A 24,101-nucleotide genomic window follows, 5' to 3' on the forward strand; every position below is an offset into this window, starting at 1 on the left:
ATTTTAACCCCCCCCCCTCAGGGCCCTCTTGGCCACCTGCAGACACTCCTGACTCATCCTTACTCCAGTGTCACCCCCAACTTGGGGACATCTGAGATTTCCTGAGGCTGCACTCAATCCCCTCATCCAGATGAGGAAGGAAGAGATTCAAGAGACCCCAAAGCTCAACCCTGGGGGGTGAAAAAAAAAATTAAAGTTTTAAAACCCTCCCAGAGCAGAGCAGAGGGGGAGCAGAACCTCCCTGGCACTTTCCTGCTGTGCCCCAGGACACCTTTGGCCCTCTTGGCCCCACTGCTGACCCCTGGAGATTTTCCAGGATTCCAAGGGCTTTCTCCATGGAGCTGCTTTCCAGCAGGATCTCCCTGAATCTCTCCTGGTGTTCTGGGGGTTCTTCTTCCCCAGATCAGGAAGGAGGAGATTAAACAGGCCTCAATGCTCAATTCTGGGGGTTGAAAAAGAAAAATTAAAGTTTTAAAACCCCCACTCTGTGGCCCTCTTGGCCTCCTGCACACACTCCTGACTCATCCTTAGTCCAGTGACACCCCCAACTTGGGGAAAGCTGCAGAGTTCCTGAGGGTGAACTCAGTCCTTTCAGATCAGGAAGGAAAAGGACTGGTGCTGATCACCTGGTTATTTTGTAGGTACTCAAGTTAACCAATCACCAGCACCAGGCACACAAAAGCCAAGCAGGTCACCACAGGGGACATTGGCCACACCAATCCTCTCTCCAGAGGAGGCTGGAGGAGCCTCCATGACCTTCAGAGGTCCCTTCCCACCCAAATTATTCCATGATGAATCAAGGAGGGCCTGGAGATGATCCCTCACATCCAACTCATCCCAACAAGATCACTGTCACCACACAGGACACAAAGGGACCCCCAAACCCCTCTCTCCAGAGGAAGATGCAGACTGGCCCTGCCCAAGCCCGGAGCTGCGAGGCTCTGAAGAACGCTGTGGGAGGCAGCGTCACGTTTAAACCCCTTTAAGGAATAATTTCTGTCCTGCTGCCCCTAAAAATCCCGTGGGATGAAAAAAGCTGAGTTTCCTGTGGGAGGGGAGCAGGGGGAGGCTGTACCAGAGGCATCCTGCTGGACTGGGGGAAGGGATTTTCGACGCTTGGTCCCCTTAAGGCTCGAGCGGCGCCAGGAGCGGCGCTTGCGGGAGGAGCCGGAGCTGAGCTGGGGGGAGAGGCTGAAGGAGCTCCCGGTCTGATCATTCCTGGGGCTGCTTTTCCAGGGAGACAACCTGGTGGGGCTGGATCCCAAGGGGTTTTTCCTCTGGCTGGGTGTTCTCTGCTGGGATTTTTTCCTCAGGGCAGCTCTGGGTGTTTTACGGGCGCCGGAGGGCTTCTTGGAGGCGGTGGCGACGTCGCGAGGGTTTGGGTGTTGGTGAGGAGCTGAGAGGAAAAAAAAAACAAAAAAACCAAGAACCAGGGTAAAAAGAAAGGAAATGGGTACAAAGAATCATAATGAGAGAACTGGAGAATTGGAGGGGCTAGGAGGGACCCCTGGAGCTCCCCCAGAACCCATCCAGGGGGGGTTGGAAGCCACCAGAGAGGGAAACCCCAGAACCTCTCCCACTCAGGGCTCCCTTCCCCTCCCAGCCCGAAATTTCTCCTCAGGTTGAGGTGGAATTTCCCATTTTCCAGCTCCAACCCATCCTTCCTTGGCCTGGCCACCCCTGGACAGAGATTGTCCCCGTCCTCTTGCCCCCCACCCCTCAGCTCTTGATGGGGACACTCAGCAGCTCCCCTCTCAGAGACGCTCAAGTCCCTTCAGCACCCTCCCAGCTCTCCCTTGGCCTCTCTCCTGACTGACCCCTGGAGATTTTCCAGGATTCCAAGGGTTTTCTCCATGGAGCTGCTTTCCAGCAGGACCTTCCTGAATCTCTCCTGGCGTTTTGGGGTTTTTCCTCCCCAGCTGCAGGACTCTAAACTTGGCCTGGTTGAACTTCACTCCCAACCTCTTACCTGCCACACCAGCAGCCACAGGGTGGGATCCATCAGGGGAACACTGGGAGGAAAAATCATGGATTATGGAATGGTTTGGGTGGCAATGGAGCTGAGGAATCATCCAGTCCCCCTCCCCAAGTCTCTTAAAGATCAGCTGGCTGGACTTTAAGGTCCCTTCCAACCCAAACCATTCCATGATTTAAAGCTCATCCCATTCCAACCCATGGGCAGGGACCTCTCCCACCAGCCCAGGATGCTCCAACCCCCATCCAACCTGGCCTGGGACACCTCCAGGATCATCTCATGGATCATCCAAGTGGGCTTCATGGTCCCTTCCAACCCAAACCATTCCATGATTTAAAGCTCATCCCGTTCCAACCCCTTTGCCATGGGCAGGGACCCTTCCCACCAGCCCAGGCTGCTCCAAGCCCCATCCAACCAGACCCTGAATGCTTCCAGGAATGAGGAAAAGCTGTGCCAGGGTCTCAGCACCCTCACAGGAAACCAATTTCCTCCTGTAGTTCATCCCAAATCTCCCCTGTCCCAGTTTATAGCCACCCCTCCCTGTCCCATCCCTCCAGGTCCTTCCCCCCCCTCCCCACCTTTTCATGGAGCCCCCTCAGGACAAGGCAGGGATGGGGTTGGGGAGGGTTTAGGGGCAGTTATGGGCCTAGGGAGGGCTTGGGGGGGCAGTTACGGGGCTAAGGAGGGTTTGGGGGGGCTGTTATGGGGGTAGAGAAAGGTTGGGGGACAGTTTTGGGGGTAGGGAGGATTTGGGGGGCAGTTCAAGCCCCATCCAACCTTCAACACTACCAGGGAGGGGGCAGCCACAGCTTCTGGGGGCAACCTGGGCCGGGGGGGGGGGTTCAGCACCCTCATCCCGAAGAATTTCTTCCTCATGTCCAACCCAGATTGATCCCGCCTTCCAGTTTAAAGCCATTCCCCCCTTCATCCCATCCCTCCAGGCCCTTGTCAAAAATCCTTCCCCAGCTTTCCTGGAGCCCTTTCAAGTTACAGGGGGTTCTACTGGAGACATCCGAAGGTGCTTCAGGTACTGCAGGTCCCTACTTTGAGGGACCTGGAGGTATTTTTTACGCCTGTTCTCCACACCAAACCCCAACTCCCCCGTTCTCCCCGACTCCCATCATCTTTCACCGCCTCGCCAAACCTCCCCCAGCGCTCACCTCTTTCTCCGACCCTTCAGACGGCGGCTGTAGGGCAGGGGGAAGCTCCTGCCTTATGGTTTTCCCTTCCCCATCACCACCACCCCCCCTGACTGGAGGCTCCGCCATGGCGGCTGCGGGCGGGAAAGCGGCAGCTCCGTCCCTGACAGACTGCGCATGCGCGGGGGGCTCTTCCCGCCTTCCCTGAGGGAGCGGCACAACCTCCCCCCCCCCTTCGCCTTTTGTGAGGTAAAAAAGGCAGAAAAAGGCGGAAAAAAAAAAAAAAAAAAAAAAAGGCTTTGGAAGTTTATTCTCTGATAAAACCTCAACCGAAAAGGGCGGACTCGGTGGTAACAGCTGCAGCGATGAACAACAACAAAAATCTCCGCGGGGAAGTGGTGTGGGTTTGTTGTTGTTTTTTTTCACTACGGTGCTTTTGTCTTTTTTTTTTTTTTTTTAAACTAAAACAAGGTGGAATGACACAGGATGGAAGGTCCTACCCGAGGAGTAAAGTCCAGAGAGAATTTTGGTATAGCAACCTTCTGATTAATTAGCTCAGTTAATTCTAGTTAAGAAAAGCTTATTTTCCTATACAAAATTACAATACAGAGAACGCATACAATTACAATACGGGGAGAAGGGGGGGGAGTTTAACTGTTAGTAACTATCAACTAGAACAGAAATTTCATATTAAAAATCTTTATGGAAATTAAGTCAATTTTCTGAAGCTGTAAAACTCGAGACAAACACCAAGGTCTAAGCAGAGCTTTCCGATTCTTATGGTAAAATCTGTATTTTCTTCTCGTAAAATCTGTATTTTTCTTTAAGAAAACCCACTTAATTTGGTGTCAGAAAATGAGGCAAGTTCTTTCCAAATAATTTCACATCCTGATGGGTGTAAGAAAAAAAGAACTCAACTGGGTGAGGCTGAGAGGTAGAGAGGTTTCAGCACAATCTTCTATTGGTTCCAGGGTTGGTTCTGAGGTAATTATTAGCTGTGTGTCAAGTTGTACAAACAAAAAATATTGGCAAAAAAGAGCAACATTGACAAATTACACTAATGACCTCTTTCCTCTCATCGATAGGTCCTAAAACAACCAAAAAAAAAAAAAAAAATCTTAATTAGACGCATCTGAATTAACACTTCCAGGGTCTCCAGCAGGTGAAGTGATTGATGAAGGGGTGGTTGCATCCTGCCAGCTGCCATTAGCCTAAAATGAGAAGAAATACATCAGTTTATTACATTTTTAAGAAACTACCTGGAGACAACAACATCTGCTTTTAGACCTTTCCAAGTGGCAGTGCTTTTGGAAAGAAAAAACCACATACAGTCCACAAATACCCCCCCTCCAAGACATGAATTTTAGGTGTTATTCTTATTTCTTGTGTCATCCCCAACAAGAATGAATTAATTTTCAGTTAAACAAAGCCAAACTTTTCAATCAAGCCTCTGAGAAGGAAAAGTGGGTGGATTAAACAACATCTTTGCCAGATTGGAGAAGTCTGGGGGATTAAAAAGTCCCTATTTACTGACATGATTTAATCTTCCTGGGAGATTAGAAATTTTAGAAATTAATAAACATCTTACATCTATACGCTGCGTCGTGTACAAAGGATTCCCCACAATTGTGTCATATCTTCCTGTCTGGTGTATGACATGATGTAAAGAATCCATCTGGAACAAGAGAGGATGTCATGAAAACCAGAAGGATAAAAAGCCCAGGTAAAGGAGTGTAGTATGTACCTTTTTGGCTAAAAATTATTTGAAAAAAAGGCAGGTTTTCTTGCTGGAAGACAAGTTTTTCTTGGCAGAGTGTGCTATGAACTCAGCTGTTTCATCATCAAACAGAATTAGTGCCTGAAAATGCCCTTCACCTATAGCTTTTAGGACAAAAAAAGAGATTTTATGCAATCCAGATAGATTTAGGAATTCAGCAGAAAGTTAAAAATTAGTTTAACAATACTGTTAACTAGAAATCCTAACCACAAGTCTTACTTCAGTGGAACCAGACTGACTCTTTCGATTGATATCTACTTTTAAAAAAATCAAATTTTTTGATTTTTCAAATTTCAGCTCAATTCTGAAAGGTCTAAACCTTCTGAATAAGGTTTAGAGACTTCACAACCTCCCTGGGTGACCTCATACCACATAAAGGACAGAAAAATGAGATTTTCACATTTCTTTCACTGCTGAAAGTGTTTATTTTTATTTTTCTTTTCCTTACTGACCTGTGACTGCACGTTGGTTCCCACAGGGGAGCTCTGGTAGGAAGTCAGTGACTGCAAGTTTATAAATGAATCTCCAGAATTTGTCATCTTAAAAGAGCCAGAGGAAGCTGGAAAAAAAAAAACACAACCCAAACAAACCCTGAGACATGAAACTCATAAAAAATGGCTCTTCAACAAACTTTCTCTAAGTTCAGAAAAAAACCTACAACTGTTTCCAACACCAGGGATTATTCCCAAGTATTTCAAACACCCCGTTCTTTTCCGAGAAATCCTCAGAGACTCCCAAGCAGAGAAGATCCTCGCTCACCTGGATTTAGTGTCCTCACTCACCTGAATTTGGTGTCGAGGGAGAATTTGCCTGGTTGCCTTGAGCCACCACGTTTGTTGCATCCACTGCAGTTTTGGCAGCATAAATGTTGGCTTCTTCTTGGAACTTCCCCATGTTTTTTTTGTAGCGAATTCTTTTGTTGCCAAACCAGTTGGAAACCTGGAGACATAAAATGAGCATTTCATCCAATTCCATTTTCCACCAGCCGGGGAAGATTTAAGCCAGAAGTTTTAGGCTTCAAGGAGAAAATAACCCTAAATCCATCAGATTAACCAAAATCCTCTTTAAAGTGGCAGTGATTGAAGCTTGCTGCTAGCTATGGAGGGAGAGAACATTAAAAAGGCAATTTGAGAGAAATCAGACCTGTGAAACTGTGATGCCCCCTTTCTTTGCAAGCTCTTCTTTGGCTTCTTCACTGGGGTAAGGATTGCTCAGGTGTGAATAAAAATATTCATTCAGCACTTCTGTTGCCTGTTTGCTGAAGTTACGTCGTTTACGCCTAAAAAAAAAGATGGAAATCATCTTGTGGAGTGGCCAAGGAACCCCCTTTGGCTTCTCTTTTCCTCGAAAATACATCTGCTTTGAAGGAGGATGTTAAAGAGTTGACTGAATTAAAAAAAATCCTGGATGTCAGGAAGGAATCTCTGGAGATCATGGATCCAACCCCCTGGCATAGCAGGATCACCTTGGGATCACCCAGAACCCATCCAGGAACCCATCCAGGGGGGTTTGGAAGCCACCAGAGAAGGAGATTCCAGAACCTCTCAAACTGTTCTCATAAAAATGTTCTTTCTAATCCCCCCAAAAAACCCAAAGCCAAGATTTAGATCCAGCAGAGTTGGAAAGGAACCTCTGGAGATGATGGAGTCCAACCAGGAACCCATCCAGGGGGGTTTGGAAGCCTCCAGAGAAGGAGATTCCAGAACCTCTCATGGCCCAGAAGTTTCTCCTCAGGTTGAGGTGGAATTTCCAAACCTTCTCCTTCCAACCTTTCCCTATGGATGTTCCCAACCCTGTCCCCAGATGAGGAAGGAAGAGATTCAAGAGAACCCAAGGCTCAACCCTGGGGGGTGAAAAAAAAATTAAATTTTTAAAACCCCCCTCTGTGGCCCTCTTGGCCACCTGCAGACACTCCTGACTCCTCTTTACTCCAGTGTCACCCCCAACTTGGGGACATCTGAGATTTCCTGAGGCTGCACTCAATCCCCTCATCCAGATGAGGAAGGAAGAGATTCAAGAGACCCCAAAGCTCAACCCTGGGGGTGAAAAAAAAATTAAACTTTTAACCCCCCCTTTGGCTCAGCTCTTCCCTCCCGCACCGAGCGTCGAGGAAGCGGGAGCGCAGGATCATCACGGCCTCACAGGTGCTCTGCTTCAGCTGCATCTGGATGGTGCTGAATTTTCCATGGATAATGTTGACCATCCTCTCGATTTCCTTCGGGGAGATGGGTCTGGTCCGACTCTGCTCCCTCAGGAGGTTCATCACGTGGGTGGTGAACTCGCTGCAGGCCTGGGAACACAGACATTGGTCTGCTCAAAGGAGAAAACCACCCCGGGGCTCCTTTCCCCAACAAGAAGATCAACAAAAAAACAACTTCTTAGAGTTTCCACCTTTTGGCTTTACTCACTTTGACCCTTCAAATCTTAGAGGCCCAGAATGGGTGGGGTTGGAAGGGACCTCAAAGCTCATCCAGTTCCAACACAGTTCCAGCCCAGGGTGCTCCCAGCCCCATCCAACTGCACCTTGGAGACCTCCAGGGATGGGGCAGCCACCTCCAGGATCATCTCCTGGATCATCCAAGGGGGCTCCATGGTCCCTTCCAACCCAAACCATTCCATGATCCAAAGCTCATCCAGTTCCAAACATCTCCCAGGGTGCTCCAACCCCCATCCAACCTCACCTTGGAGACCTCCAGGATCATCTCATGGATCATCCAAGGGGGCTCCATGGTCCCTTCCAACCCAAACCATTCCATGACCTGGAGGTCATCTCATTCCATCCTTCTTCCATGGCTGGGGACACCTCCCAGGTGGCTCCAAGCCCCATCCAACTGCACCTTGGAGACCTCCAGGATCATCTCCTGGATCATCCAAGGGGGCTCCATGGTCCCTTCCAACCCAAACCATTCCATGACCTGGAGGTCATCTCATTCCATCCTTCTCCCATGGCTGGGGACACCTCCCAGGTGGCTCCAAGCCCCATCCAACTGCACCTTGGAGACCTCCAGGATCATCTCATGGATCATCCAAGGGGGCTCCATGGTTCCTTCCAACCCAACCCATTCCATGATCTAAAACTCATCCAGTTCCATCCATCTCCCATGGGCAGGGACACCTCCCACCTCCCAGGCTGCTCCAAGCCCCATCCGACCTCAGCTTGACCACTTCCAGGGATGAAGCACCCCCAGCTTCCCTGGAAAATCCTGTTCCAGGGTCTCACCAGCCTCACACTGCAGAATTTCTCTCACATCCAACCTCAACCTCCCCTTTTCAACTTTTAAACCTTCATCCTCTTTCTCCACACCCAGGGAAAAAAACCCTACCCCAGTTTTTCTTGTAACCCCTTCAAATAGCAGAGGCTGCTCCAGGCTGAACAACCCCAACTTTTAAACCAGCCACGAAGATAAAGGAGATTATTTATGATCTGGAGTTTCTCCTTCTCCTCACCCTTTTTTTTTTTTTTTTTTTTGGAAAACAGAAAGAAACCAGAACCCTGGCACTCCACTCTCAAAAAAAAAACAAAAAACCCGACGCCAAAGGCAAACGAGAAATGATTAAAAAAAAAAAAAAAAAAAATCAAATAAATAGGATTACAGTTTGAATTGAGATGATAAAAACTCTTCCATGCAGAAAGATCACCTGTTCATATTTCTCTAGCTCAGAGTGGTAAATCTGTCGGATCTGTGACAGCTTGGCCCTGTAGTCAGAGTGTTCAATGCTATTGTCATTTGGACAGCCACCTGATGCTGCTGCTACAGCCACTGCTCCTCCTCCTCTTCCTCTTTTCTCAGGCCCGGAGACACCTTCTGCCAGCAACATGTTATCAAGTCTCATGAGCTGAGCATCTGGGGGCTCTTCCTCCTGAATACCACGGATACTCAACACTGGAGAAGGAGAAAACACCAGGTTGTTATTCCCCTGAATTCCCCCAAAGCTTTTCAGCACCCTGACCCCTAGCACAATTCCCCTAAAATTCCCCTGAATTCCCCCAAAGCTTTTCAGCACCCTGACCCCCACCTAAATTCCCCTAAAATTCCCCTGAATTCCCCCAAAAGCTTTTCAGCACCCTGACCCCCACCTAAATTCCCCTAAAATTCCCCTGAATTCCCCCAAAAGCTTTTCAGCACCCTGACCCCCACCTAAATTCCCCTAAAATTCCCCTGAATTCCCCCAAAGCCTTTCAGCACCCTGACCCCCAGCACAATTCCCCTAAAATTCCCCTGAATTCCCCCAAAGCTTTTCAGCACCCTGACCCCCACCTAAATTCCCCTAAAATTCCCCTGAATTCCCCCAAAGCTTTTCAGCACCCTGACCCCCACCTAAATTCCCCTAAAATTCTCCTGAATTCCCCCAAAGCCTTTCAGCACCCTGACCCTCACCTAAATTCCCCTAAAATTCCCCTAAATTCCCAAAGCCTTTCAGCTAAATTCCCCTGAATTCCCCCAAAGCCTTTCAGCACCCCAACCCCTAGCTAAATTCCCCTAAAATTCCCCTAAATTCTCAAAGCCTTCCAGCTAAATTCCCCTAAAATTCCCCTAAATTCCCCTAAAGCCTTTCAGCACCCCAACCCCCAGCCAAATTCCCCTAAAATTCCCCTAAATTCCCTAATTAAATTCCCTAAATTAAAAGCCATCAAAGTTTATTTAAACCCCACCAAAGCTGGAATGACATCAAAATAAACCCAGTTTCCTTCACCCAATCAAACCTGTTTTAAAAACTTTTTGTCCCTAATTTTTTGCCATTTTATTATCAGTTCTCTTTCTGCTTTTTTGCTTTGGGTTGGGTTTTTTTTTTTGCTTGGGTTTTTTTTGGGGTTTTTTTGGTTTTTTTTTTAAAGGAACAAAAACTCACAAGGTGCTGACTTGATCCAAAGAGCTTTTTGGCTTTTAATTTGACTTTTAGTGTCACTGGGTCCTCACCTTGTGAAGCTTCCAAACTCAACTGATCTTTTCCAAATTGGAGGTTCCTGTAATTACTGAACTTTGATTTTTTTTGCAGCTCAGAGAGAAATTTTGGAGCAAAAAATCAAGAAAAAAAGGGAGGCAAAATCAGCCACCAGGTATGGGAGTTCTGACCTCCAGCCAAGCCAGCAGTGAGCAAACTCTATTTTACTATTTTCTACTCTTCCTATTTCACTATTTTAAAAATTAGTAGCTTTTCTAATTCATTTTCATTTTTCTAATTCCTTGAAATGTAAGAAATTCACATAAATACATTCAAAAAATAAAAAGCAGACCATTTCCTGCCTCCCCCCCTGGACTGAGTGACCAAGAAATGCAACAGCAAAAAAAAAAAACAACAAAAAACAGGTGGTTTTAAAAATTTTTTGGTGTTTTTTTTGGTGTTTTCCCAGCAGTTTTTTTTTCTCTGAGCACTTTTAACAAAACTCCACTGAAAAATTTGGGCTGGGAAGTGGGAATTCAGTGGGGAAAAAAAAGGAATTTTGGTGTCACCTTTTGATTGAACTGTGCCAAGTGTCTTGTTATGCAGATTGTGGTGCTTATCAGCCCCCCAGCTGCACCTTAATTTGATGTCACTTGTCTAATTATGCTAATTAGCCATTAGTTAGCAGCAATTACCCAGGAGCTCATCTCAAGTCGACTGCTGGAAAAACTCCAGAAAGCACCTTCCCTGGCTCAGCCTCTGGGAAGTCAGGAAAAAGGAGGAAAGAGGGAAGGAAACTGCAATTCCAACCTTCAGAATTTTATTTAACCAACTCCCCACAAAGTGAGCAGCCCCAAAACTCCAGCAAAAAGCCCCAAAAAAAAACCCCCAAATTTCCCACAAGAAAACCAAAGCATTTTTGCTCTGCACCAACTTCCTCCTCACCTCCTGCCCCATTTTACTCCAAGGAGACTTTTTATCCATCCCCCCCCTTTTTATCCATCCCTCCCCTTTTTATCCATCAAATTCCTCTTCCCACAAGAGTTTCAAAACCAAAAAATGACCCAATTCATCCCAAAATGCCACAAAACCAGGGAGCTGGCCCAGTTCAGTGTTTTAAGGATGATCCAAAGAGTCCTTGAGGAGCATAAAAAACCCCCTTTGCTTCCATCCTTTCAAATCCATCCCTTTCCTGGATTTTTCATGGATTTTTAAGGGAAAAAAACCCCAAATTTCCCACAAGAAAACCAAAGCATTTTTGCTCTGCACCAACTTCTTCCTCACCTCCTGCCCCATTTTACTCCAAGGAGACTTTTTATCCATCCCTCCCCTTTTTATCCATCAAATTCCTCTTCCCACAAGAGTTTCAAAACCAAAAAATGACCCAATTCATCCCAAAATGCCACAAAACCAGGGAGCTGGCCCAGTTCAGTGTTTTAAGGATGATCCAGAGAGTCCTTGAGGAGCATAAAAAACCCCCTTTGCTTCCATCCTTTCAAATCCATCCCTTTCCTGGATTTTTCATGGATTTTTAAGGAAAAAAAAAGCCCAAAATTCCCCCCTGCTGCCCCCAGGGATCATCCTGAGTCCTCTGGCTTCTCCCTTCCTGGCTCCTCATCAAAGATGCAACCCAATTATCTGAGCCAAATGAAATTCCCATCATTCCTAATTAATCTTCCATTAAAATACCTCAGAGCTGGAGGTGCTGAAGCCTCACTCCGTATGCAAATGCAATAATTACAATATATTTACATCTCATTAATTAGAGAGATGCAGGTGGGATGAAGTCTGTGGGATCCCTGCTACCAGAGGAAGCCACTTTCACTTCACTTCCTTTCCTTTCCTTGCCAGGTTTTCCTGGAAAAATCCAGATTTCCCTGGAGAAGTAGTGGGAGCCTTGCAGAAAAGCACCATGAATTTGTTTATGGGGTCCTGGATGGGGTTTTTTAAGTTGATTTTTAGTAGCAGCTCAGGCAAAAGAAAAACAAAAGAGAAAAAGAAAGCAGAAGAAAAACAAAAGAAAACAAAAGAAAAAAAAGAAAAAAGAAAAAAAGAAAAGAAAGCAGAAGAAAAACAAAAGGAAACAAAAGAAAAACAAAAGAAAAAAGAAAAAAGAAAACAAAAGAAAAATAAAAAGAAAAGGAAAACAAAAAAGAAAATAAAAGAAAAAAAAGAGAAAAGAAAACAAGAAAAAAGGAAAAAGAAAACGAAAAAAAGAAAAAAGAAAATGAAAAAAGAAAACAAAAGAAAAACAAAGGAAAAAAGAAAACAAAAGAAAAACAAAAGAAAAAAAGAAATAAAACAAAAGAAAAAAGAAAATAAAAAGAAAAAATAAACCAAAAGAAAAACAAAAGAAAAAAAGAAAGTAAAAGAAAAACAAAAGGAAAAACAAAAGAAAAACAAAAGAAAAAAAGAAAGTAAAAGAAAAAAGAAAACAAAAGGAAAAAGAAAACAAAAGAAAAACAAAGGAAAAAAGAAAGCAAAAGAGAAAACAAAAGAAAAACAAAAAAAAAGAAAAAAGAAAACGAAAGAAAAAAGAAAATAAAAAGAAAAAATAAACCAAAAGAAAAACAAAAGAAAAACGAACACAAAAAAAATAAAAAAAGGAAAAAAGAAAAAGGAAAACAAAAGAAAAAGAAAAAAGAAAACAAAAGAAAAAAGAAACCAAAAGAAAACCAAAAGAAAAAAGGAAAAAAAGAAGAAAAAAGAAAAAAAGAAGAGAAAACCAAACGAAAACCAAAAGAAAAACAAAATATTAAAAAAGAAAAAAAAAAAAAAAAATGCAGTGTGCTTAGGTCACAAAGAAAGCCCCAAAGGTTTTGTTTGCTCCCAAGCTGCAACATCTGCTCCCAGGAATTTAAATAAAGGAGAGCATCAGACACCCAAAAACCTGGGAAATCAAACCAAAAGCAGCAGGACCAGCCCAGCCCTGGGAGCAAAGGCAAAAATCAGGATTTTATCAAGCAGAAAGCCAAGAGCAGGGGGGGGGCTTGGGGTAAAAAAGGCAAAAAAAAGCTGAATAAAAGCTCTTTGAGGACACGATCCTGGCAGGAGTCAGACACAGAGCACACAGGATGTTTTCCTCCAGGAAAAAAAACCCTAAAAGGCAAGAAATGTCCCCAAAGTGGCCAGAAATGAAGGTGCCATCCTCCCCCTGGCAAAATAATGAGGGGCAGAAACCACACAGATGGAGGTTGGGGATGTTAATTTAATTAAAACATGAAAAAAATGAAAAAAAAAATCCTCCCCCAATACCCCAACACCACCATTAAAAAAAAAAAACAAAAAAAAACCCCAAAATTCACTCTCAAAATAATCAGAATTTATTTTTATATAAATATTTAGATATAAAGAGCCAACAAAAAATGAAAAATTTAATTAAAACATAAAAAAAATTTAAAAAAAATCCTCCCCCAATACCCCAACACCACCATTTAGTGATACATTGAAAAAAAAATAAAAAAAACCCATCCCCAAAACCCTAACACCACCATTTAAAAAAAAAACAAAAAAAAAATCAAAATTCACTCTCAAAATAATCAGAATTTATTTTTATATAAATATTTTTATATAAAGAGCCAGCAAGAAATGAAAAATTCAATTGAAACATAAAAAAAATTAAAAAAAAAATCCTCCCCCAATGCCCCAACACCACCATTTTAGTGATATATTGCAAAAAAAAATCAAAATTCACTCTCAAAATAATCAGAATTTATTTTTATATAAATATTTAGATATAAAGAGCCAACAAGAAATGAAAAATTCAATTAAAACATAAAAAAATTAAAAAAAATTTCTCCCCCAATACCCCAACACCACCATTTTAGTGACAGATTGAAAAAAAAAATCAAAATTCACTATTAAAATAATCAGAATTTATTTATATATAAATATTTAGATATAAAGAGCCAACAAGAAATTAAAACATAAAAAAAATGTAAAAAAAATTCTCCCCCAGTACCCCAACACCACCATTTTAGTGATAGATTGAAAAAAAAAAAATCAAAATTCACTCTCAAAATAATCAGGATTAATCGAAGAGCCACCAAGAAATGAAAAATTCAACCAACACCTCAGGTGGGAGCAGATCTTGGGGGATTTCAACCCAAAATCCACTTCCTTCTGGCTCCTGGGAGGAAGCTGGGGAATTCCCAAACCTTTTTCCTGCCTTTCCAGATTTTCCAAGACCCCTAAAGTCTCTTTTTTTCTCCCAAATCCAGTTATTTGTCAGCTCTGAACATTTCCAACCACCACAATTTTGCTTTTTTTCACTACAGGTTTGGTGCCAATTTTCTAAAGTACCCAATTGCTTTAAAATTCCTAAAAAAATAAAAAAAAAAATAATTAAGGATTCATTGGGAACCCATCAAAAACTCCTCTTACCTATAAATTCTTCCCATATACCCTAAAAAAAAAAAACCCAAACTTTTCTCCAAACCTGCACAAGGATAATGTTTAAAAATCACTTGAAAAAGCTTTATTAAGCAAAAAAATAATTAAAAAAAATTAATTTTAGAATCCACCAGGGGAAAAAACAGGTTATTTAAATTTTTGGGGTTTTTTTTTTAGGGGGGGAGGGAGGGTAAAAGTGAGAGTGGAAGAAACTCACCTGTTTTTTCCTTGATTTCACACAGCACACTGAAAAGAGCAGGTTTCATCCTGTGGCAGTTCAAGGCATGTTTTCTGAAAAAGAAGCAAAAAAAAATTAAAAAATAAATAAGCCAAGAGGAAAAAACAGCAAAAAAAACACCAAGAGAAAAGAGAGAGAACCACGAATCCTGGGGGAAAATTTCATTTTGCTGCCATTCCAAGGAGGAAATCAGCCAAGGTTTTGATCTGGGAGCAAAAATGGCCTAAAAATAAAGAATAAAATTGGAAAAAAATTGAAAAAAAATGGAAAAAAATGGGAAATTCCACTTGGCTTCCAGGTAAGCAGCAACTGTTCTGTTTGTCTGTGGTTTACATGGAAAAAAAATGTTATTTCTGGAGTCATTTTGCTCCTGGATAATTTAAGGATGGGAGGCAGAGGTAGGAAGGGCTGCAAAATTCTCCAAAATGGAGGAAAAAAAATTAAAAAAAAAAAAAACTTCCTCAGCTCAAATCCAACCAGAGATTTTTCCCAAACCAAGAGTGGGAAGGATCCCAGGAAAGTGGGAAATGAGGTTTTTCCACGTTTTCCCCCCAATTTTAGGGGCAGCCCAGAGCCAGGTGCTTCTCCCAGAACCCTGCAGCAAGAAGCATCCAAAAGCAACACCTGCCTCAAAAAGTCTTTTTTTTTGCTCCTTTTGACCCCTTTTTTCATTCAGAAATAACAATTAATTTAATCTTCGTGGCTTCTAGAGCTTGATTTTTATTTATTTTTTTTTTTTATTTGACATAAATTGGCCTTTTTCTTGCAGACCAACCACTTCTCCAGCTCCCGGGAACGGCGCAAACCCCGGTGCTGGGTTCTCTCCCCAAAAAGCAAGGATCAAAATCATCATTTTTAACAAAAATTTCAAAATCATTCCTGCTGAAATCAGATGGATCTTTTCTTCCCCCCCAAAAAAAAACCCTCTCCAACCCTAAAGATGGATTGGTAACATCAAACCCAACAAAAAATAAAGACAGCCTGGTGGGGCCTTAAGACAAAAAAACTTATTTTATATTTATTTACATAAAAACACCCAAGAAAAACCTCAAAAAAAGAGGAAAATCAACCCCAAGAAACCCTCAAGGCCGTGGCATGGAGGGATCCAAATCCCTTCCACATCCAGGACTTCCACCTCCTCCTGAGCTCTTCCAAGGAGCAAAAAACCCAACCAACTCCTTGCCCAGAAGACAAAAAACCTTATTTTATATTTATTTAAAGAAAAAACCACACAAAATTCCTCAAAAAAAGAGGAAAATCAACCTCAAGAAACCCTCAAGGCCAGGGGATCGGAAGGATCTGAATCCCTTCCACATCCAGGACTTCCAGCTCCTCCTGGCCTCTTCCAAGGAGCAAAGAAACCCAAAAACTCCTTGCAAAAAAGACAAATAAACTTATTTTATATTTATTTACATGAAAACATCCACAAAACCCCTTAAAAAAAAAAAAAAGGAAAATGAAGCCCAAGAAACCCTCAAGGCCAGGGCATTGGGGGATCCAAATCCCTTCCACATCCAGGACTTCCACCTTCTCCTGAGCTCTTCCAAGGAGCAAAAAACCCAACCAACTCCTTGCCCAGAAGACAAAAAACCTTATTTTATATTTATTTAAAGAAAAAAACACACAAAATTCCTCAAAAAAAGAGGAAAATCAGCCCCAAGAAACCCTCAAGGCCGTGGCATGGAGGGATCCAAATCCCTTCCACATCCAGGACTTCCACCTCCTCCTGGCCTCGTCCAAGGAGCAAAGAAACCCAACAACTCCTTGCAAAAAAGACAAAAAAACTTATTTTATATTTATTTAAAAAAAAATATCCACAAAACCCCTCAAAAAAAGAGGAAAAGGCAACAGGCAGACCCAAAACTGGGCAAATTTTAGGTGGAGATAAAAAAAAAAAAAACAAAACTCGTTGGGGTTTTATCAACTTGGGGGCAACTGCAGCACCCGACCCAATTTTTGGGTTGGAATTTTATTTTTTTTTCCATTAAGTTTTTTCCATGCGAAGAGGATGAAAAAAAAAAAAAACAAACAAGGCAAAAACCACAATTTTTTTGGGATGATTTTTTAGGATCTTGGTCCTCAAGTGTTCCCCCAAGAATAAGGAAATAAAAGGTGTAATTTTGTTTAATTAAACAGCCCCGGGGGGATCATATGAGTGGATCATTAATGAGTGGGATCATTAATGAGTGGGATAATTAATGAGTGATCTTGTTAATGAGTGGGATCATTAGTGAGTGGGATCATAAATGAGTGGGGTCATTAATGAGTGGGATCATTAATGAATGGGATCATTAATGAGTGGGCTTGTTAATGAGTGGGATCATTAATGAGTGGGATCATATGAGTGGGATCATAAATGAGTGGGATCATTAATGAATGGGATTATTAATGAGTGGAATCATACGAGTGGGATCATTAGTGAGTGGGATTATTAATGAGTGGAATCATATGAGTGGGATCATTAGTGAGTGGGATCATTAATGAATTGGATCATTAATGAGTGGGTTTGTTAATGAGTGGGATCATTAATGAGTGAGATCATACGAGTGGGATCATTAGTGAGTGGGGTCATTAATGAGTGGGATCCCGGGTACCCCCATCACCCCCCCCCGTCGCACCGGGGACCGAACCGTGAAAACACCGGGAAAACAACACCGGGAAAACAACAACACCGGGAAAACAACAACACCGGGAAAACAACACCGGGAAAACAAGGGAAAAAAGGGGAAAGTTCCCACCTCCGGGGGGATCATTTCCCCCTCAGGGGGTCCTTGCTCGCCCCCCCCCCCCTTCCCGCTGCACCCAGCTGAGTCACGGCGCCGGGAAAGCGATCGGTACCGGGCAGTTCCGCTCCGCTCCGCTCCTCCCCGCCGGTACCGAACCCTCCATGGCTTCCATCCCCTTTTTCTCAGCCCGTTCCTTCCCTCTCTTCCCATTCCCGGTACCTGGCTTGGGCCTCATCCAAGCTCTGGTCGGTGATAGCCATGATCTGCTGCAAGACATCGCCCGTGTCCGGGGCTGGGGGGGGGGGAACGGGCGGGGCCGTTCCCGCCGCTCCTGAGGCGACCACCGGCTCGGTGGCGGGAGGAGGAGGAGGAGGAGGAGGTGGAAGAGGAGGAGGAGGAGGAGGTGGAGGAGGAGGAGGAAGAGGAGGAGGCGGGATCCCAGCGGGCAGCTTCACCCCGGCCGCCAGCAGCCGCGATGGATCCTCCATGGCCGGGGGGCGCCGGGGGCCGCCGGGTTCGCGGCTGCTACACAACGGCCCAGAGCCCGCAGCCCCCCCGGACCCGGACCCGGCCCAGGCCCCGGCGCCGAGATGGGCCCCGCCCCCGACAGGGACCGCCCCCCGCCGGCACCGCCGCTCCTACCGGCTGCCGAACCGGCACCGGCTCCGGACCGGGCCTTAGCGACACCCGAACGGGGCCTTAGTGACCCCCGGACCGAGACGGGATCCGGACCGGGCCTTAGCGAGACCCGAACGAGGCCTTAGTGACCCCGGACCGAGACCGGATCCAGACCGGGCCTTAGCGACCCTCAGACCGGGTCTTAGCGGCTCCCGAACCAAGACCGGATCCGGACCGGGCCTTAGCGAGACCCGAACGAGGCCTTAGTGACCCCGGACCGAGACCGGATCCAGACCAGGCCTTAGCGAGACCCAAACGAGGCCTTAGCGACCCCCGGACCGAGACCGGATCCGGACCAGGCCTTAGCGAGACCCGAGCGGGGCCTTAGCGACCCCCGGACCGAGACCGGATCTGGACCGGGCCTTAGTGAGCCCGAACAAGGCCTTAGTGACCCCCGGACCGAGACCGGATCCGGACCGGGCCTTAGCGACCCTCAAACCGGGTCTTAGCAGCTCCCGAACCGAGACTGGATCCGGACCGGGCCTTAGCGAGACCCAAATGGGGCCTTAGTGACCACTGGACCAAGACGGGGTCTGGACCGGGCCTTAGCGAGACCTGAATGGGGTCTTAGTGACCCCCGGACCAAGACCAGATCCGGACCGGGCCTTAGCGACCCTCAGACCGGGTCTTAGCGGCTCCTGAACCCAGACCGAATCTGGACCGGGCCTTAGCGAGCCCCAAATGGGGCCTTAGTGAACCCCGGACCGGTCCCCGCGGTCCCCGAACTGAGATCAGGCCCAAACCGGGCCTTAGTGAGCCTCAAACGGAACCATCCAGTGGGATCATCCAGTGGGAACTGGGGACAGGCAGGAGGGTTGGGACAGGAGAAAATCCAAGAAGGAAAAAGTGGGGAGCTTCCCAGTGATGCCCAAGGATGGAGCAAGGAAGGATAGGTTGGAAAATGGGAAATTCCACCTCAAGCTGAGGAGAAACTTCTGGGCCATGAGAGGTTCTGGAATCTCCTTCTCTGGAGGCTTCCAAACCCCCCTGGATGGGTTCCCAAGGTGATGCTGCTCTGGTGGACTCTCCAGGTCCCTTCTAATCCTCTATAATTCTAGGTTAAATTTAAATAAACCATTTAAAACACCCAAAAAAACTCCAAAATACCTCTTCCCCAATCCCACACCCAGCCAAGAACTTCCTCAGTTCCTCCTCCCCTCTTGGTTCATCAACCCCAAGCAGAACTTGGTGCATCATTAATTATCCAATTAGCACAATTCACACGTTTCCCTCTTTTGGGGTGTTCAGAGAAGCAGAAAGAGAAAGAATTAAGTTTGTTCTGTCCCATTTTTGATAGAAAAAAACCCAAAATTCCACCTTCTCTTGGCCCTACAACCCCTGGGAAATTCCCCCAGTTTTTCCTCCCAGGCTTTCAAAGAAGAGAAATTCCAAGTTTTTTGCTTGCCTTGTTGGTTTGTTTTTCCAAAAAACCCAGGAGAAAATGCTTATTAAAAAACCAACAAAAAAAAACCAACAAACTCTGGCACACAAAGATGGGAACCACATTCCAAGATTTTTTTCACCCGGGAGTTTCTCACCGGTGTTTCCTGACCACGTTGGCACAAAAATACCTCTGGAAAGTCACCTCTGGAAAACCATCAGCCTGAGGTCGAGAGAACGGGGCTGATTTATTTTGAAAACCACCCTAAAATGATAAATTTACCCAATATCCCAAAATTAGTTAATTAATCCCAGTAATTTATTCGCCGGCCTACGCAGTTTGGGTACAAACTCCACGGGAATTCCTAAGGCAAACTCCTGGCTTTTGGGGTGGATTTTTTTTTGGTTTTTTAGAATCCAACCTCAACCTGTTCCACCCCCCCCCCAAAAAAAACAAAAAAGATAAAAGGGGGGACACAATTTTTTTTTTTCCTGGGAAGAGAAAGTTGGGTTTGATGGGACCACGACTCCCTCCCCATTACGGAATGGGCGACGACCTCCATGGTTTTCCTGGTCCAGATGGAAACCCAATGGAATGGAACCCCACCCCCCATTTTGGGAACCCATGAGGTGCTCAACAGCCCCCCCAATCCCTGAAATCCTTGGAAATTTAGCAACGGACACTCCAGAAATGAGGAATTTGCTTCTTAGGAAGCAATTCCAACTGATTCCTTTGGGATGAGGCCTTCAGGAGAAGAATGAGGGTGGTGAAGAGGAGGAGGGGGACACCCCACCTGGATGAGACCGACCAGCTCTGGTGAAGAGCAAAAATTTGGGATTTTTGGAGCATCCTCCCCCTCTGGAATGACAATTTCTGGAGGTTGGACCATCGTTGAGCGACCATGGGGTGCAGAGAGCACCCCCCATGCCTCTGGCTGCTGCTCGCTGGCCTCAACTTGGCTTTCAAACCCAATTTTAATAAAACCCCCACCCCAGGTACCTCTCTCCTACCCAACACCCCGTCCAGAAATTCCTAAAAACCCTCCTGTCCTTCCCTCCAAGGACTGGAGGAGGAATCTTGATGCTTCTTCTTCGCGACTCGATGCTTCTTGGCCTCGCTCAAGACCTAAATAGAGGAATCCACTGTGAAATGCCCATTTTGGGAGAGTGTCCTCCTGTCTGTGGTGTTCAACTTGACCACCGTGGGGGTGTATTTGGAATTCCTGTAACAGAGGAAGCAGAGGATCCTCCGGAACGTGCTCCTCATCTCGTTGTCCCTGTAGGAGTAGACGATGGCGTTGATCAAGGAGTTGATCTCGGCCAACAAGAGGACGTATTTCTCCACTGCTAAAACATTGCAGCTTTTGCAGCCCAGGCCGTCCAGGAGGAGCACGACTTGACCTGGGGTCCAGCAGATGACAAAAGCACCTGGGGAAATGGGGAAAAAAAAAAAAAAAAAAGGTGTTAGAAAATTAAAAAAAAAAACACCCATCAAGGTCTTGGCTCGCTCGCCGTGAAGACGCTCAACGTGCTTCAATTTTAGGGGGAAAAAAAGTTAAATGGGGGAGACAGGCCTCCAAAAAAAGTTTTATTTGATGTTTTTACTTTGGGGGAAGACCAAGGATTCCACAGAAAATAAAAAAAGCGAAGAGATAAAAATAAAGGAAAAAAAACCAAACATCAAGGTCTTGGTTCCGCTGCCTCGCTCGCCGTGAAGATGCTCAACGTGCTTGAACTTTAGGAAGGAAAAAAAGGTAAATGGGGGGGACACAACTCTAAAAAAAGTTTCATTTGATGTTTTTACTTTGGGGGAAGACCAGGGATTCCACAGCAAATAAAAAAAGCAGAGGGATAAAAAAAAAAACCAAAAAAAAACCCATCAAGGCCTTGGTTCCGCTGCCTCGCTCGCTGCGAAGATGCTCAACGTGCTTCAATTTTAGGGGAAAAAAGTTAAATGGGGGGGACACAACTCTAAAAAAAATTTATTTGATGTTTTTACTTTGGAGGAAGACCAAGGATTCCACAGCAAATAAAAAAAGCAGAGGGATAAAAATAAAGAAAATAAAACCCCATCAAGGTCTTGGCTCGCTCGCCGCGAAGATGCTCAACGTACTTGAATTTTAGGAAGGAAAAAAAGGTAAATGGGGGGGACACAACTCTAAAAAAAGTTTCATTTGATGTTTTTACTTTGGGAGAAGACCAAGGATTCCACAGCAAACAAAAAAAGCAAAGAGATAAAAATAAAGGAAAAAAAAAACTCATCAAGGCCTTGGTTCCGCTGCTTCGCTCGCCGTGAAGATGCTCAACGTGCTTCAATTTTTGGGGGAAAAAAAGTTAAATGGGGGGGACACAACTCTAAAAAAAGTTTCATTTGATGTTTTTACTTTGGGGGAAGACCAAGGATTCCACAGAAAATCCTAAAACCCAAGGGATTATTGGATTTTCCCCTCAGAGAGACAAATTCCAAGTGTTGTCCCATTTTTTCTGCAGGAAAAACTCCTGGGTGTTTTTTTTTTTTTTTTCCCCAGTTCCCTCCTGGTTTCCAGTTCCTGGATCTGTTCCCACCCCACCCTCGGGTCCCTCCCTCGGATGCATCAGGAGCAAAATATTTCTCTGGGCAGAGTCCAAGTTTGCAGAAGGGTGGGGAAGGAGAAGGGTGGGGAGGGAAAAAAAACCCCACACACAAAAAAAAAAAAAAACCAAAACCAAAACCCCCCCACACACACAAAAAAAAAAAAATCTGGAAACCAGAGTTTCACTTCAGGGACTCATGGAACAGTTTGGGGTGGAAGGGACCTCAATGATCATCACCCCCCAGGAGGAAAACCACCAGCAGCAATTCCAGGAGGATTTTTTCTCACGAAGAAGCCCACAACCACCTGCCTGAAGGTTTTTTATCAGAAATAAGTCCACCACAACCTCCAGAAAAGTTTTTTCTCAGGAAGAACCCCACCACCACCCCCCTGAAGGTTCCTCCTCAAGAAGAAGCCCACCACCAATTCCAGGAAGGTTTTTCTCAAGGAGAACCCCCCACCACCTCCCTGATGATTTCTCCTTCATCATTCCACTCCATTTCTCCAGCAGCAAGAACCCCCCCCCCCCCCCCAGATCTGGAGGAAAGGAGAATTTAAATAAATAATAATTAAAAAAAAAAAAAACAAACACAAACCATCCCAAAACAGGCAACAACAGGCAGAAAACTCTTGGTTTGGATGTTCAGATGCAACCTGCAGCCTCCCCCCTCCTGGTCCTGGGAGCTGGATTGGGTTTTTTTTTTTTTTGGTTGTTTTGAATTTGTCCTGGTTGGTTGTTTTTTTTTTTTTCTGGCTTTGTTTGGCAGCTCCAAGGTTCCCCTGAGTGAGGGAATTCAGAGCTTATCAGGAAAGATTTGAGAATGAGGGGGTTGGGGCAGAGCCTCTGTTTGGGTCAGTTTGGAGGAAAAGTGGAATCCAAGAATTTTCCAATGACAGGTGAAAAGGAAAAAAAAAAAAAAAGGAAAAAAGAAAGAAGAAAAAAAGAAAAAAGAAAGAAAGAAAAAAAAAAGGAGTAAAGGAAGGAAAGGGTAGAGCAGAGAATTTGTGGTCTGATTTATTCCTTGAATTAGGAAAGGAAAAAGGAAAGGGAAAAGGGAAAAGGAAAAAGGAAAGAAAAGGAAAAAGGAAAAAGGAGAAAAGGAAAAAGGAAAAAGGAAAAAGGAAAAAGGAAAAAGGAAAAAGGAAAAAGGAAAAGGAAAAAGGAAAAAGGAAAAAGGAAAGGGAAAGAAAAGGAAAGGGAAAGAAAAAGGAAAGGGGAAAGGGAAGGAAAAAGGGAAGAAAGGAAAAAGGAAAGAAAGGGAAGGGACTTGACCTAAAGATCATCCACTTCCAACCATCTCCCATGGACAGGGACATCTCCAACCATTCCAGGTTGCTCCAAGCTCCACCCAACTGCACCTTGGAGACCTCCAGGATCATCTCATGGATCATCCAAGTGGGCTCCATGGTCCCTTCCAACCCAAACCATTCCATGATCCAAAGCCCATCCAGTTCCATCCTTCTCCCATGGACAGGGACACCTCCAACCACCCCAGGCTGCTCCAATCCCCATCCAACTGCACCTTGGAGACCTCCAGGATCATCTCATGGATCATCCAAGGGGGCTCCAAGGTCCCTTCCAACCCAACCCATTCCATGACCTGAAACCCATTCCATGACCTGGAGGTCATCTCATTCCATCCTTCTCCCATGGCTGGGACACCTCCAACACCTCCAGGAATGGGGCAGCCACCTCCAGGATCATCCCATGGATCCCAAGGTTTACGGAGTGGGATGGAGCAGGAAAACTGAAAACTGGTTTTATTCCCTTAATGAGCAGAATTGTGCTAATGATGGAGGCCAATTCTTGGGTCTCCACTCCTGCAAGTGGAACCTTGCTGGGAATTTCAGAACTGAGCTGAAAGCCAAAGTTTGAGGGGCCAAAAAATCCCTTTTTTATCAACTTAGCAGCTTTTATCCCTTTTATCAATTTAGCAGATTTTTTTGAGGGACCAAAAATTCCTTTTATCAACTTATCAAAGTTTTTTGAGGGACCAAAAAATCCCTTCTATCAACTTATCAACTTATCAATTTTTTATCCCTTTTATCAACTTAAGAGAGTTTTTTGAGGGACAAAAAAATCCCTTTTATCAACTTATCAACTTTTATCCCTTTTATCAACTTATCAAAGTTTTTTGAGGGACCAAAAAATCCCCTTTACCCTGGGGCCCAAACCAGGCCACCTCCTCAGTCTGTTGACCCTTCCTGAGGTTTATGGAGTGGGATGGAGCAGGAAAATTGCAGAACAACTCCTGGCAGCTTATCTTTTCCTGATATTTTTCATCTTTTATCTTATCTCTTTTATCTAGTTCGATCTCTTAAGTACAAGCCCCTTTACA

General features: G+C 44.9%; 2 protein-coding genes across 2 annotated transcripts; both read right to left on the bottom strand.

The window, feature by feature from the left end:
• Positions 1–870: 870 nt before the first annotated feature.
• Positions 871–3,289, bottom strand: DSN1 (DSN1 component of MIS12 kinetochore complex). The gene is made up of 3 exons (XM_071726931.1): positions 3,136–3,289; positions 1,970–2,012; positions 871–1,396 (listed from the first exon to the last, which is right to left on the bottom strand). Exons 1-3 carry the CDS (start codon positions 3,241–3,243, stop codon positions 1,011–1,013), a joined length of 537 nt encoding a protein of 178 aa, XP_071583032.1. The 5' UTR covers positions 3,244–3,289; the 3' UTR covers positions 871–1,010.
• A 311-nt stretch (positions 3,290–3,600) lies between these two features.
• Positions 3,601–17,741, bottom strand: LOC139787730 (pre-B-cell leukemia transcription factor 4-like). Its single transcript, XM_071727020.1, has 9 exons — positions 17,351–17,741; positions 14,385–14,458; positions 8,531–8,775; positions 6,991–7,181; positions 6,035–6,170; positions 5,674–5,830; positions 5,344–5,450; positions 4,703–4,789; positions 3,601–4,325 (listed from the first exon to the last, which is right to left on the bottom strand). The coding sequence occupies exons 1-9, from the start codon at positions 17,617–17,619 to the stop codon at positions 4,233–4,235; spliced, it is 1,359 nt and encodes a 452-aa protein (XP_071583121.1). The 5' UTR covers positions 17,620–17,741; the 3' UTR covers positions 3,601–4,232.
• Between the last annotated feature and the right edge of the window lie 6,360 nt (positions 17,742–24,101).

The sequence above is a fragment of the Heliangelus exortis genome, chromosome 27 (assembly GCF_036169615.1).
Source record: "Heliangelus exortis chromosome 27, bHelExo1.hap1, whole genome shotgun sequence".
NCBI classification, from domain to species: domain Eukaryota; kingdom Metazoa; phylum Chordata; class Aves; order Apodiformes; family Trochilidae; genus Heliangelus; species Heliangelus exortis.